The 14,230-nt window shown below is 33.1% G+C and overlaps 1 protein-coding gene across 1 annotated transcript; it reads left to right on the top strand.

The window, feature by feature from the left end:
- Positions 1 to 9,313: 9,313 nt before the first annotated feature.
- On the top strand, positions 9,314 to 10,710 carry LOC108319858 (mitochondrial uncoupling protein 5). Its single transcript, XM_017551155.2, has one exon. The coding sequence runs from the start codon at positions 9,599 to 9,601 to the stop codon at positions 10,547 to 10,549; it is 951 nt and encodes a 316-aa protein (XP_017406644.1). The 5' UTR covers positions 9,314 to 9,598; the 3' UTR covers positions 10,550 to 10,710.
- The last annotated feature ends 3,520 nt before the right edge of the window (positions 10,711 to 14,230 follow it).

Here is a 14,230-nt window from a genome sequence, read left to right as displayed (position 1 = left end):
AATTGGTGAATAGTAAAATTTTTGGACTATAAATAACCATGAGAGGGGAGGCTATTCTGCACAAAGAGAGGAAGAATCAAGTGAGAAAGCTTGAGAAATAGAGAAGAAAGAGTTAGGAAGAAATTTTTAGTTGCAAGAAGAGTAGAGGTTCTGGAGGGTTTTCGTAGAAACAAATTCTGAGCAAGAGATTAAGTCTGGAATAGAGGTAGGGGAGCTAACCTTTCTAAGCTTTTATATTATGATTTAGTATTGTTTAATTACTATTCATGTCTTGAAATTCTGTGTGAATACTGTTAATGAAAAACATAGGTGCCTATTATATATCTATCTATATTGAATTTCTGTGTTAATATTATATGTTGTTGTTTTGAATCTGTAAATAAGAAAATTGTTGAAACTAGTTGAGAAACACTTTGGCTAAGGAAAGACTTGGTACTTAAGTTGTCCATTGTGACACACCTCTCTTTCTTGGAAGTCTACTCGACAAGTTTTTAACTTAAATCTTGTTGAACAGATTATGTACTGTTAAATTATTGTGCAATATATCTTGTTGGAATGAAAATTTATGATGAATTCATGTTATTGTGGTAGATATGGAATTATGAATTATAATTGTGATGGTAGGATAGAGGAATCTTAAAAACCGGAGTTGGTACATCCCTGATCATAGAGCAGTCCTGGTCAAATCCAGTAAGTTGTGACTAGTCATATGTACTAGCGTTTATGGTGAGTTTGATTCGTCAAACATTTGATTCTTCTCCAGTGACCATTTATGGTGATATTTTAGTATTGTTAATTTATTTTGTGACATATTCATTTTGTATGATTTCTGCGATGATTGGATTTTATTGGATTTGAATTTATGCATCTGAACATGATATGAGTATTATGGGAAGATTTTGTAAGGGTATAATGTGAGTTGAGGAATATGAGCATGGTATGAGTCTCGTGGAGAGATTCAGTAATGATATGGTATTTGTGTATATGTTGATGTTGAGGGTCCTGTAGTTGGAGGTTATCCTGGTACTATAATAATCATCCAGTCTCAAGTAGAGAAGGATGAATTATGTGGTGAGAGGGGTATGAGGTCCTAGTCTATATGCCGGTTTTGGACATAGTGTTGAGGACTAACCTTGTGGATGGTATGAAGTATTTTGGAAGTGTATTTGTAAGAGGAAGTAGAAGTCATCACAAGTGCATAACCTCCCATGACCGCTCATCAACATATCATCGAAATGAGTGTCTATTGGGTATTGTGGAATGAGTGTCTATTGGGTATTGTGGAATGAGTGTCTATTGAGTATTGTGGAACGAGTGTCTATTAAGTATTGTGGGATGAGTGTCTATTAGTAATTGTGGTATTGTGGGATGAGTATCTATGATGCGATTGTTGTATGATGGTATGAGTATCTATGATGCGATTGTTGTATGATGGTATGAGGGTGTCTGACATAATTATTATATGAGGTTTGTTGAGTGTATCAAAGTAATGGATGAGTATCTATGATGCGATTGTTGTATGATGGTATGAGGGTGTCTGACATAATTATTATATGAGGTTTGTTGAGTGTATCAAAGTAATTATGCATGTTTTATAAATGATTGGTTGCATGTTAGCTCACCCTACTTGTTTGTGTTTGTGTATGTGCGATGATCGTATAATTCGTTATACGGGAGTAGATGGAGGAATGTCGTCTGATTCAGTGCCAATGAAGAAAGAGATAGAAGAATAAATTAGAAAAATTCGAGTTATATTTATGAGTTTATAGTTGAAATCTGAGTTTAAAATATATATATATATATATATATATATATATATATATATATATCAACTATGAATTATCAAGTGTGAGATTAAAGGATATTACCTTAAATGTAATGCTATAATATATCAATTATGAATTATCAAGTGTGAGATTATAGATGTTACAATGACCCCACATTCATATATTCTGACCTGGAATACTAATAGAAAACAAGCTACATCTCCTTATTTGGATAATTCTTCTTGGCTTAAACTAAGCCGTAAGAATTCACATTTACATGTAATACTTATACACAAAATAACGTATACAAACGATTCAGAGATACCTTAACATTCCTAAACACACAAATGTTCATCTTGATTCAAATGAGTCACATACGTACATCACTCTTCCCATGATAGAAAACTTTCAAAATTGATTCATGAAAATAAACAAAAATAAACTTATTTAAATAAATTTTTTGATATGATAAAATTATTTTACTTCACGCTTGAATTTATATAATATACAGATAATTTTTTTTTTCAAAATTTTATAAAGAAGTAAAAAACAAAAACAAAAAAAATGTAAATAAATGATAATCTTTTTTAAATGAAATTTGAATAGCCTATCTTATAATAAAATATTCAATCTCCATCATAAAAATATTATCTCTATTTTTAATTATTTTCTAAATCCTTACAAATTTCAAATTAAACCGATATCTATATCAATATTTTGCAGTCAACGTCATCGAATAATGGAGACAATCATTTTGAGTATATTGTATGAATATAAAAGTGGAAATAAAGGTTATTGGATGAATTTACTTGTACTATTATTTTAATAAAAAATAAAATTTTCAAGGAAATAGGCATTTTATGCTTTTTAATTAAAAAATAAGTTTTTTTACCTTTTTAAGCAGTAAATCTCAAGTAAGTTTTATTTTTGAAGTTACCAATTTTAAAAATATATATTTTAAGTTTAATTAAACTGACACATACCAATTAACTTGTAAAAAGATGGATTTGACTGTTCTTTATTTAAATTTAGTATTATTATTTTTAATTTGAACTTTCAAATTTTTTCAATTTTTGAATGTCCTCTTATAATGCCGAGTTTTCTCGCTCCATATTTTATAAATCTATATTTGAATCTTTTAAATTGACACTATATAAGTTCATTAAAATCTATAATATAAGATCATAATAATAAAAGTCTTACAAAAAAAAAGGTAAATAAGTAGTAACATTTCTATAACTTTTTCAAAATTTGCAATCTCTTAATATTAAAATAATATCTTAAAATCTCAATCTGATCAAATCTTCATAGTCAAAATTAAGATAATATACAAAAGAACATGAAATTTAAATTATATATGAGATAATATTTCTTTTTATGTTATAGGTTTAATTATGTTTTTTTGAAACCCTAAATAATTAGCAGTAATAATTCCCTGTCACACCCAATTAATACACACCATAATCCGTGCTTATCTCATTAAAAATCCACTCCCAACTTTGATTTTTCACCTCTCTGCTGTGCACGGAAAACTGGGCCAAAATCATTTCTCTGGAAACATTAAAAACGCACCAATCTTTACATACAAGCACGCCACGTGTTGCGGAAGAAGTTTCCAAATCAGAGTTTGGGTGCAGGTGTCGGCTTGAGACACGTTCGTTCAAACGAGCGTGAGATTTACAAAACCAGATTTTTCTGAAAAACTCTCTCACCTGCATCACTCATCTTCTTCCTCACGAAACACACCCATTCATCTTCTCCAACTTCTCTCTAAAACCAGTAAACTTCTCTCTACTGTAACCTCTCATTTTCTTCTCCAAATCCCATTTCAGAACCATAGGAACGTTTCCAGAGACGCGGACGTTATTTTGAACCGAACAGAATTTGATTCTAAGCTGGTAAGTTCCTTCCTCTAGTAGTTCGTCCATTAGGGTTTCATTCTAAACCATGTCTTCAGTTCATGCATGGACTGTTTCTGAGCAATCTCTGATTTTGGTGTTTAGATAAAGGGTTAGATTTAGTAGAAGGAACTTAAGTGGCTGTTGCGTATAGAAGAGCTGTAGTTGAACGTGTGGAAGTCATATTTTAGGGCGTACACTGCTATCCAGGTAAGGGAAGTTTATATGTTTAATTTATACTATATGTTATATGATCTGATGTGCATGTATGAAATGTATGATGTTTGAGCTGTATGGGCGACCACTGTTATGAAAAATGATTTCTGATCTTTGCTTGATCTGCATGTTGGTTTGATACGTATGAAAAATGGATCTTATGGTGTATGAAGTAAATCTGTATGTTGATGTTGAATATGAAGTTACTGGAATGAATGTTATAAAGTTTATAAATTGAAAATCATATGAATTATACAGTATAATTTTAAATGTTGAAATCTGGAAATCTGTTAAGGTTGAAAAACCTGAAACTTAAATCAATTCCTATGATCAATGACGCTCGTCACTGTACGGTCTTAAACCGTTCGGTTTCCTTACAATAACTTAGAATGGAATTCTTTCATTTGGAAAGAACTCTGCCCGAGAACGAGCGTCCCATTTGGATGTCTGAGCGTTCGGTTTTGCTCAGCAGTATTTAAATATTTAAAACTTTATGAATATGTAACGTTCGGTCTTAAACCGAACGTTCGTCCTTAAACAGCGTTCGGCCTTATGTCGAACGTTCGTTCTAAATAGCGCTCGGTCTCATACTGAAGCGTTCGTCCTAATTAGCGCTCGGTCTTATACCGAAGCGTTCGTTCTAAAAAGCGCTCGGTCTCATACCGAAGCGTTCGTCCTAAAGAACGCTCGGTTTTGTATCGAACGTTCGTCACGAATTACCTTCGGTCATCTATTTAGCGTTCGCTTTAATGAAGTGTTCGGTCTTAAACCGAACGCTCGTCCTTATTCTAAATTCCTTAACGAACGTAAATAGCGTTCGTCCAAATATTTCAATATTCATTCTCTTACGTTCGTTCAAATACTGGCATCAGTTCAGTATATACAAAATTTTACAAAGAAAAGTTCTAAGTGTTATTGACCATCCTTGATACATTGAATCTGGTCCAAGATCTATATTAAGAAATTTTCTAAGTATCATTATACCTTCAATATAGTCAGTTCATTTAACTGGTCAAACAGGGAGTCACGTCCGTCCATCCAGTACTATATTTGAACGTTCGTCCTATTTCTTCAAGGGACTGAACGTTCGTTCTTTTGTACTCTTAAAGTTAAAGATGAGATTGATTATGAATTATGATAAATTACAGTGCGAACGTTATATCAAGTGATTTTATGATTATGGAATTTGAACGAGCGTTCCAAGGAGGAACGTCTCAGATGTAGTAAATACTAAATTTGGTAAAGTATGAACCTGGATAAGTTAAGCCTCGCGGTCCATCCTGATATTCCGTGATACTCATCTTCACGTAGAAGGGGGTAGTCATGCGTGGGAATGGCAGGAGGTTCTTCGTTCATCGCTTAGATATGGGCGAGGGATTAACCTCGAGTGGTAGCTGATTAGGTATATCCCGGCTAGTACACCACTCGGGTGCAAGGACGCTTGTAAACTACATGGTTCATACAGTCCGGACGGTCTGTCTTATATAAGTATTTCTATGATTAATATTTGATAAGTTACATGTTGTATGTGTGAATTGAAATGTAAATGTATGTGTTAATTGTATAAATTAAAAATTATAAGCTTACCCTTGCATTTCCATTGTGTTGTCCACTGTCCATGTATGTTCGTCTTGTCTTGCAATGATCATCCGTGTGGATGTGAGCAGATGGTGGTGCATCTCTTGAAGAAATGCTGGAAGAAGAAAATTTGGAAGATGCAAATCTGGTTGAGGTGGAAGTCAAGGCCGAGCTTTAGAGCGCTCGTTAGATTAGTGATGTAAATGGTAGAATAGTTGGACGTGCGGTTAAATGTTTTGTAAAACCGTTCGTCCTGTTTATCATTGAATTCTATTTTGAACGTACGTTCTTCTGTACTGACGCCGTTCGGCTTCTTTTAAACCTGTGTTAATGCAAAGACTGTTTATGTTACTGTTAATTGTAATTAATCCTGAATTATGGTAATTACGGTATTTTGGGATGTTACATTTTTCCTTATTATTTTGATATTATGTTTAATTTAAGTTCTATTAATAAAAAGATTGAATTAAGTCTTTTAATTTTATAATTTAATTGATGTAATTTCAATCAAGTATCTCAACTTTTAAAAATATTTTAATATTATTTTGTTTATAAGTAGAAATCGACGTTATTGATTTTATAAATTGTTAGTTACATTCCGTTTATTATGAATTATATTGCATGTAAATTAAAATCATCATTATTTTTTTAATTATTTTATCGTATTTTCAACGAAATGTGATCACATATTATATTTTAAAAAAAATATTTTTATTAATAATAAGGTCAAATAACTTTAATTAAGTCTATTGCTTAATTTAGCTTATACAAAATAAAAGTTACAATAATCCACTCGAATAAAATAAATAATAAATAAATGAACCAGATCAATGAAGTTTTTCCGTAATAACACATTTTGCAAAAAGGTTTCCCAACAAAGTGGTTTCCTACAATTTATCTAACATCCTTCACTAGGGTCCTTTACGAATTCAGAAATTTAAAAGAAGAGAATCATAATTTTCCCTTTTAGAAAAGAGTAAATACAATAAAAGTAAATAAATATAAAGATTAATGTAAAACAAAATTTTTGAAATGAATTTAAATTTTTGATATAAAGTTAATTTTGTAACCCTTTATAAAATAGTGTTGACTTGCCTGTTTAATATTTGTGTGTTGATATAGAATGTTGTCATTTTTCATAACATTTTCTATTTTAATGCTGTTTTGTTTTCTATGCTTTGTACTTTTAATATTATTTTTCAATTTTTATTATGAACATTAATAATATTTATTCAAATTATTTTCAATTTAATATTTTATAATAAATAATTCTGCATAAAAATAAAATTCAAAATATAGCAATGATTTATACTAATTGTTTTATTTATTAATAACTATTTTATCAATCAAGGGATCTAATTAATAACTTTTGTACTATTATTAGATTTCCTCAAATATACAAATATGTTTAAAAGTAAGTAAATTTATTATCATATATTTAAATTTATTAATAATTTTCAATTACAAACGGTATATTGACTACATTGTTGATTTAATATTAAATTCACATTTCTAACCATTTTTTTTTTGTCTCTTTTTATTTCTCTCCTTGCACTATTTTATTTCTTTGTAACACTCCAATTTAATAGGATTTATCTCATCAATTTAAAGCATTACATAATTGATAAAAATAACATAAATTAACATATAAGTATATAAAATGTATTTAAAATTTTTTATGAGGAAAACAAAAATAAACTTTTAAAAAACAAAAACTATATATCTAAATAACCATTATTTTCTCTAGAAACCATCAGCAGTCATATTATTTCATCATCATTCCACCTACACTATCTAACATATAACACACAATTATTGTCTACATAACATAACAGACAATATGGTAAGCTAAAGTAATTCACTCATATTATTTTAAAATTTTAAGCTTTTTGCAAATCATATATATTATTGTTAATCTACATATCGCATTTCAATAATTAAAGTCCAAAGAAAAACATAAAGGCCCTTATGACTCCTTCATACATCATTGTACATCATACATGACTTCTAGAGGTCTCAATGTATTGATTAAAATTTGAGATTTACACATGTTATATTTACCCCTACCTTTTAAGGGTTTCACCATCCCATAGTTATATCTCATACTTAAAGAGTATAACATAGTAAATTAACCATATGAAGGTTTAACCATTAATGTCAAATTTACCGATGAAGACCTCTAACTCTCACCCTAAGTATCTTCCTTTACACAAGTTCAATACTCAGTAGAGTTAAGATAGTCTCAGTACAAACTTTGACATCAATACATTCCACATATAATCCAAATAATAGAATTCTCACCTTATGAATCACTACCCCCTCATTCCACATCACTCAACCAAAGTTAAAATACAACTACTTCAAAGTACATACAACATTCACACATAGTTCATGTATCAACATCTCATATAATCCAAAATCATCACACAATGTTATACATATGTATTTTAACTCAATTCAAACTCATCAATTCAAATGATAATATCATTATTTATTTTTTATTGCATTATTCAATGATAATATTCTACTAAGTATATTAAAATAGTGGAATATATTTCTCTAATCGCATACATCTAATTGACAATCCTAAGAATAAAATAGAAAAATCATAAGTTTAGAACTTGTTGTCAAATTTTGACACTTACTTAGTGAGTAGTTGGTTGGCCGCCCCGCACCCTTTCACCCCCGCACCCCCACACCTCCGCACCCGTCCCTTATGTTTTTCCTTTTCTATTTGATTGTATAACCCCATAATCTTGACCCAGAGATCAAATTGACAACTTAAAACTCTAATTTACTCTTTCAACAAAGTTCTTTTCAAAATCAAGCATGTAAAAATTATGATTAGCTTCTTTATCTTAGTTAAACTATAATTTTTCTTAGTTGATCCTTGAAGCTCATTTCTCATTAGATGACCTAATTAGAAAAAAAAATTCTAATATTAGAAAATTAAACATATTACTATGATTAAATAGCAACAAATTTTCATTTTGAACACTTTTTAATTATATTACGCCACATGTAAATCCAAAGAGCAAATAGCAAATTTACTTTGTTTTTCACTTTGATTGGATAAACATGTAAAATTTTTCAAGAGAAATAATCTTATAGTCTTTAATTTTAAAAAATGAAAATTAAGATTTAAAATTTAAAGAGAATTAAAAAAGTTAAAAAAAAAACATAGAAATGATGATTTTCATAATACAAATTTTAATTTATAAAAAATCTATTTATAATTTCAATCTTTTATTTTAAAAATACTCTCGTGTCATATTTTAAAAACCACCATAATTTCTATTTATTTTTATAAGTTCTTGTCCCCAATGAATGGTCTTTTTTTTTTAGGGTAGTGTACTTTTTTGATAATATTATATTTGCGTGTCCTATTTTCTCGAAGACCTGGATTTTATTCTGAAAACAACGGATGTAAAATAATAAAAGGAAATTAGACTGGATAAAAAAAAGGAGATATTTTTAAAAAATATCCATACAAATATACTGCATACCATTATTATAAGAAAAAGTCGTGTCATTCCTCAATCATACAAAACAAAAATGAAATACATGAAAGGGCAAATGAATTATGGAAACAAAAATGTGGATAAAAAATACAATTTATATATTTAGTTGATTAGTATTTAATAAATAAAGGGTGGACCCTACCAATTAGGAAAGAAGGAAGGGAAGGCGCTTTTCTATAACCGCGTTCTCAATTAATTAAGAAGCGTTGGCAGAAGGGACCCTATGTTGCTGCGCCCTATAATCGCGTTTACAAACTAGATTACGTCCTTCCGAGAAATAGTCGCTACCTTCTAATTTCCAAACACACATGACACGCTAACACTATAAATTCCCTCCCCTTCCCTTCTTTCCTCCACACCAAAACAAACACAAAACGTCCCAGCATATGTCTCAGAGGCCCACGGTTCCACACTCTTCTTCCATAGCCTGTGGCCTCCATTCTCATCTCCTGGTCTCCAGTGAGATGAACCCTAATTCCAATTGGTCCCAATAGCTTTAAATTTCTCTACTTTTTCATCTCATTCTTTCAAACTTAAAACCAATTCATTACCACTGACTCTAGTTAACCCTTATTTATTCCCATTCCCATTCTCATTTTCCCAGACAACAAAAAACATCATGGGTGTCAAAGGTTTCGTCGAAGGAGGCATCGCTTCCATCATCGCCGGATGTTCCACACATCCACTTGATCTGATCAAGGTCCGCATGCAGCTCCAGGGAGAAAACAACGCTCCCAAACCGATTCACAATCTCCGACCCGCACTCGCCTTCCAAACCGGTTCAAACGTCCACGTGGCGACCATTCCGCAGGCTCGTGTGGGCCCCATAGCTGTCGGCGTCCGCCTCGTTCAGCAAGAAGGCCTTGCCGCCCTCTTCTCCGGCGTCTCCGCCACCGTCCTCCGCCAGACGCTCTACTCCACCACCCGCATGGGGCTCTACGACGTCCTCAAGACCAAGTGGACCGACCCCGCCTCCGGCACCATGCCTCTTGGCCGCAAGATCGAGGCCGGCCTCATCGCCGGCGCCATCGGAGCCGCCGTCGGAAACCCGGCAGACGTTGCCATGGTTCGAATGCAGGCCGACGGGCGCCTCCCGCTGGCGGAGCGCCGCAATTACAAGTCCGTCGTGGACGCCATCCTGCGTATGGCGAGGCAAGAGGGAGTTACCAGCCTGTGGAGAGGTTCATCGCTTACGGTGAACCGCGCCATGCTCGTGACCGCGTCGCAGCTCGCGTCTTACGACCAGTTCAAAGAGATGATTCTCCAGAAGGGCGTGATGCGCGATGGGCTTGGGACCCACGTCACGGCGAGCTTCGCCGCAGGGTTCGTGGCGGCGGTGGCGTCAAACCCCGTGGACGTGATCAAGACGAGGGTGATGAACATGAAGGTGGAGCCCGGGTCTCCGCCACCTTACGCCGGCGCGTTGGACTGTGCTCTGAAGACGGTGCGTGCGGAGGGACCCATGGCTCTCTACAAGGGTTTCGTGCCTACGATCTCGAGGCAGGGACCCTTCACCGTTGTGCTGTTCGTGACGCTGGAACAGGTTCGCAAGTTGCTTAAGGATTTTTGAACGGTAGATCGATGAAGATGACGACGAAAATGCTTCTTTCCTTATCAATAAGATCTGTTTTGTTTTTGTGTTGTGTTGTGATACTGATGGTGTAACACTAGAATGGTAATTTTGTTTATCTTTATCTATGAATCAATGAGAAGTACCTTTAAGTTTTCCAATTGGGTTTTGACACCATAAATCAAAGTTTGGGTGGAAGTGAAAAATCTGATCTTGTTTTTTATTTTTCATTTATGTTTGGAAATTTGATTCCTCTGTATTAGATTATGAGTGACGATTTCTGTTTGTGACTAAGCACATTTATGTATGTTGGGGTTTGGGACCATGAGACGCGTAAAGTTCATCTCTCTCTTTCTCTTTGTATATCCGTGTGTGAACAAAGTGCTAAGGAATAGGATTGTTCTTTACTTCTTTTAAGCTCGTGTTTGTTTTAGTGTTTCTTACTTCATGGTATCCCATCGATCTTCCATTCTTTCAACTTTATTCCCTCCAATTGGTTGGGTGCCAAATGCTACAAACAACTGTTAATTATTTATTTGGAAAATTATTGACGGACACCATGTTCTGAAATATCTTATGAGAGATAAAAGAGAGATCTTTCGAGAGAAGTGCAAATAAAAAATTTCATGAGAAAATAAGCGAGATTGAGAAAATCACGGGCCGCTGCACTGCAAGATATTCGGATATTATTACTCTATTTATATACGAGAAGGATTAAATAAGTTTTTAAACTTTTTCTAAAACATTTTAGTCTTCACTGTCTTTTAAAACATTATATCTAAAGTTTTTAACATTGTGTTATATTTTTTTTCTATTGCTCATTTTACTTAAATCTCTTAGCCTACCTTCGTTTGAAGGTGAAACACTTGTTTATAAAGAAAAGAAAGCGATAATTTGCGAAGAAGGAGCTGTTCGTTTGTGTTGATTTGTGAGACGAGACTCTCTTTATCATCTCAATATCAAGAGAAGATTTGTGCTGATTTGCTCACAAATGACATATGTGCCCTCTGTACATTATTATCTGTCCACGCCTCTCTTCCTCGTCCTGGTGTTGCCAAATCTGTCGCCGTGATGTTGGTGTTTCTCGCCGCAACTTTCGCCAACAAATCGACCTCCCGGAGCTTAGCTGCCATCTCGCCATCATCTACCGGAGTCACCACAGCAGCCTCGTCAAGCTCCTCTTGGTGCCTCTGTCTCCAGCAACGTCGTCTTTCTCGTTTCCGAATTTTTCCCCGACGCTAGCCCCACTCTCTCCTTAACCGTCGGAACTCTAGCTACACCAATCTCGTCACGTGGACCTCTAGGATGCAGATCGCCTCCGACGTCGCTCATGGCCTCGATTACATCCACAATTTCTCCGATTCAAACTCCGGGTCGAGATCCGTTCTGGTTTCGTTCATAATCACATCAAGAGTTCCGGAATTGTTATGACAGTGGATAATTTGTGCGCAAAAATATGCCAGTCGCAGCTTGTATTCGGTTCTGAGCGTGAGTCCAATGCATATGGGAGATGAAGAATACCTTGTATTCGGTTATGGTTTCTCTTGTATTCGGTTCTGCTCCTTGGTTCACCATGCTTTATCCTTGTATTCGGTTCCTGGGTGCGTTATTCGGTTCCAGCAAGGCTTCACCGCTTCCTCCATGTGTTGATGTCTTTCCATGGTTGATGATGTTTGCTGTGAGATGCAGAGGTCCATCCGACAGTGATGCAGCAGCCTGAGAGTGCATCCAGTGATTGGAGTGGAAGGACTTGGTTGTACTGGAGACGGAATCGCCGTTTCCATGGTGGACCTCCACTTGCGGCAGGGAGGCGGGAGGAGCACCACCTGTTAGGCTTGGAAAGAAGAGTGATGGGTGACCTTGAGAAATTGGAGGAGAAAAGAATGAAAGGAAGAGAGAGGTAACTAATGAGTGGTATGTAAGTGTAGATGGCAGAGAGAAGATATGAAGTGCTGTGATGATAGAAGAAGTGGGTTTCATTGTTACTAGAGTAAAGAGAAAAGTTAGTTCAAGTAAATGAGATGCGGGATAGGCAATGTGAATGTATCCAGATTAAGGTGAGAAGGCTTTGTTGAGTAAAATGAGGGTTTGGTTGAGTTGAATGAAGAAAATAGGAGAAAGGGGTAGTGTGAGTACACTGTAAGAGTATAAGTTGGGTAGTGTTTAGTTTAGTGAATAAAAGAAGAAATTAAACCAAAAAGATAAATTGTTTCTGTACAACAAAACTTCATCCAAAGAAAGAGATAAAAAGAAATAGAGAAAATTCCGAGTTAAAAATACTCAATATGACAAAATAAATAGTTGATGAATTCATTTTACTAAATTCATTTTACTTCAAAATTATTCAATCTCATTTCCATAACAAATAAATTCATTTTACTAAATTATAACTTTTTTACTTTTAAAAATTAACTTTAATCATTATTTTTAACTTTTTACTCTTTATAAATATTTTTACAATTAAATATAGCATTAATAACTATCATTTTATATTACTTTAATAACTAGGGGTATTTTGGTAATCTTTAATTTTTACCAATTAAACAAATTTTTTAAAACTATCACATGAATCCAATCTTACACTAATTCTCACAAACTTTACTTCCAAATCCACTCTCAATTACCCACAAATCCACTCAAAAAAACAACAAAAATATTACCCTCAAATCCATTCAAATCATTTCCCCTAAATCATCTCCCCCAAATCACTTCAAAAGAACAAAGCCTTAAGTTGTTATTAAGACGTGTGATTGATAAAATGTTGTGATTTAAATAAATGACTACTGAGTTTATAAGTGCTCTTTGACTATTTTTACTTAGTTCCTAATATATTTTTAGTTTACTAAGACTAAAAATTTTAATATTTTTTTATTTGAGCTTATGTTCAATTTTTTTTTTAATTTTTTGTACTTAATTTTTAAATATTTTTAGTTTATTGAATACTAAATTCTTTTATTTTTTTATTTGAATTTATGTTGAACTTTATTAATTGGTGAGGTAATTGTCTTTGTAAATAGAACTTGATTATATTATTATTAAAATATTAAATTTATAAATAAATAAAAAATCACTTTATCAAATTTTATTTTATAAAAACTACTATTCATTTTCTTTATTTTATACTCTTCATGTTTCTAATCTTTATGTTCTTCTTAGAGTAAAACACGTACAACCAGAATATCACGTCAAATTTAGAGTGTTTTTTAGCTTGTTGAGATTAGGACTTGATTTAATTAAGTGAGATTAGTTATTTTATTATTTTTATTTTTATGTTGAATGAAATTATGGTATAGATGAAATATGTGATGATGAAATGCTTATACTAGTAATGATTGATTTTTGTTGAGGTTGAATATTGGTTCGAAAATACTTGAAAATATGTATAGTTTGGTTAAATTGGATCATTGATATTATATTTTAGAACTCATGTATTCGTTGCCACTTTTAAAAGAGATAAAAATAACACTTGGATCATCAAACTGATTTATATGTTAATTTTTTTTAATTATGTAGATTCGTTACCAAAGCCATCACCTATTGAGCGAAAATTCAAAGTTTAAAATTTAGAGAGCTCTCAAATCATTTTACTTGTTGGGTAATCCAATACTTGTTGGGCAAATCTTATGAAAAAGACTTCCAAGGGTTTGAGTGGTTGGACAATAAAAACCCTCGCTTAACGAA

This window comes from Vigna angularis, chromosome 10, assembly GCF_016808095.1.
Source record: "Vigna angularis cultivar LongXiaoDou No.4 chromosome 10, ASM1680809v1, whole genome shotgun sequence".
In the NCBI taxonomy this organism is placed as follows: Eukaryota; Viridiplantae; Streptophyta; class Magnoliopsida; order Fabales; family Fabaceae; genus Vigna; species Vigna angularis.
The sequence above is the reverse complement of the archived record's forward strand: the minus strand, read 5'-3'. Positions and strand labels throughout refer to the sequence as shown.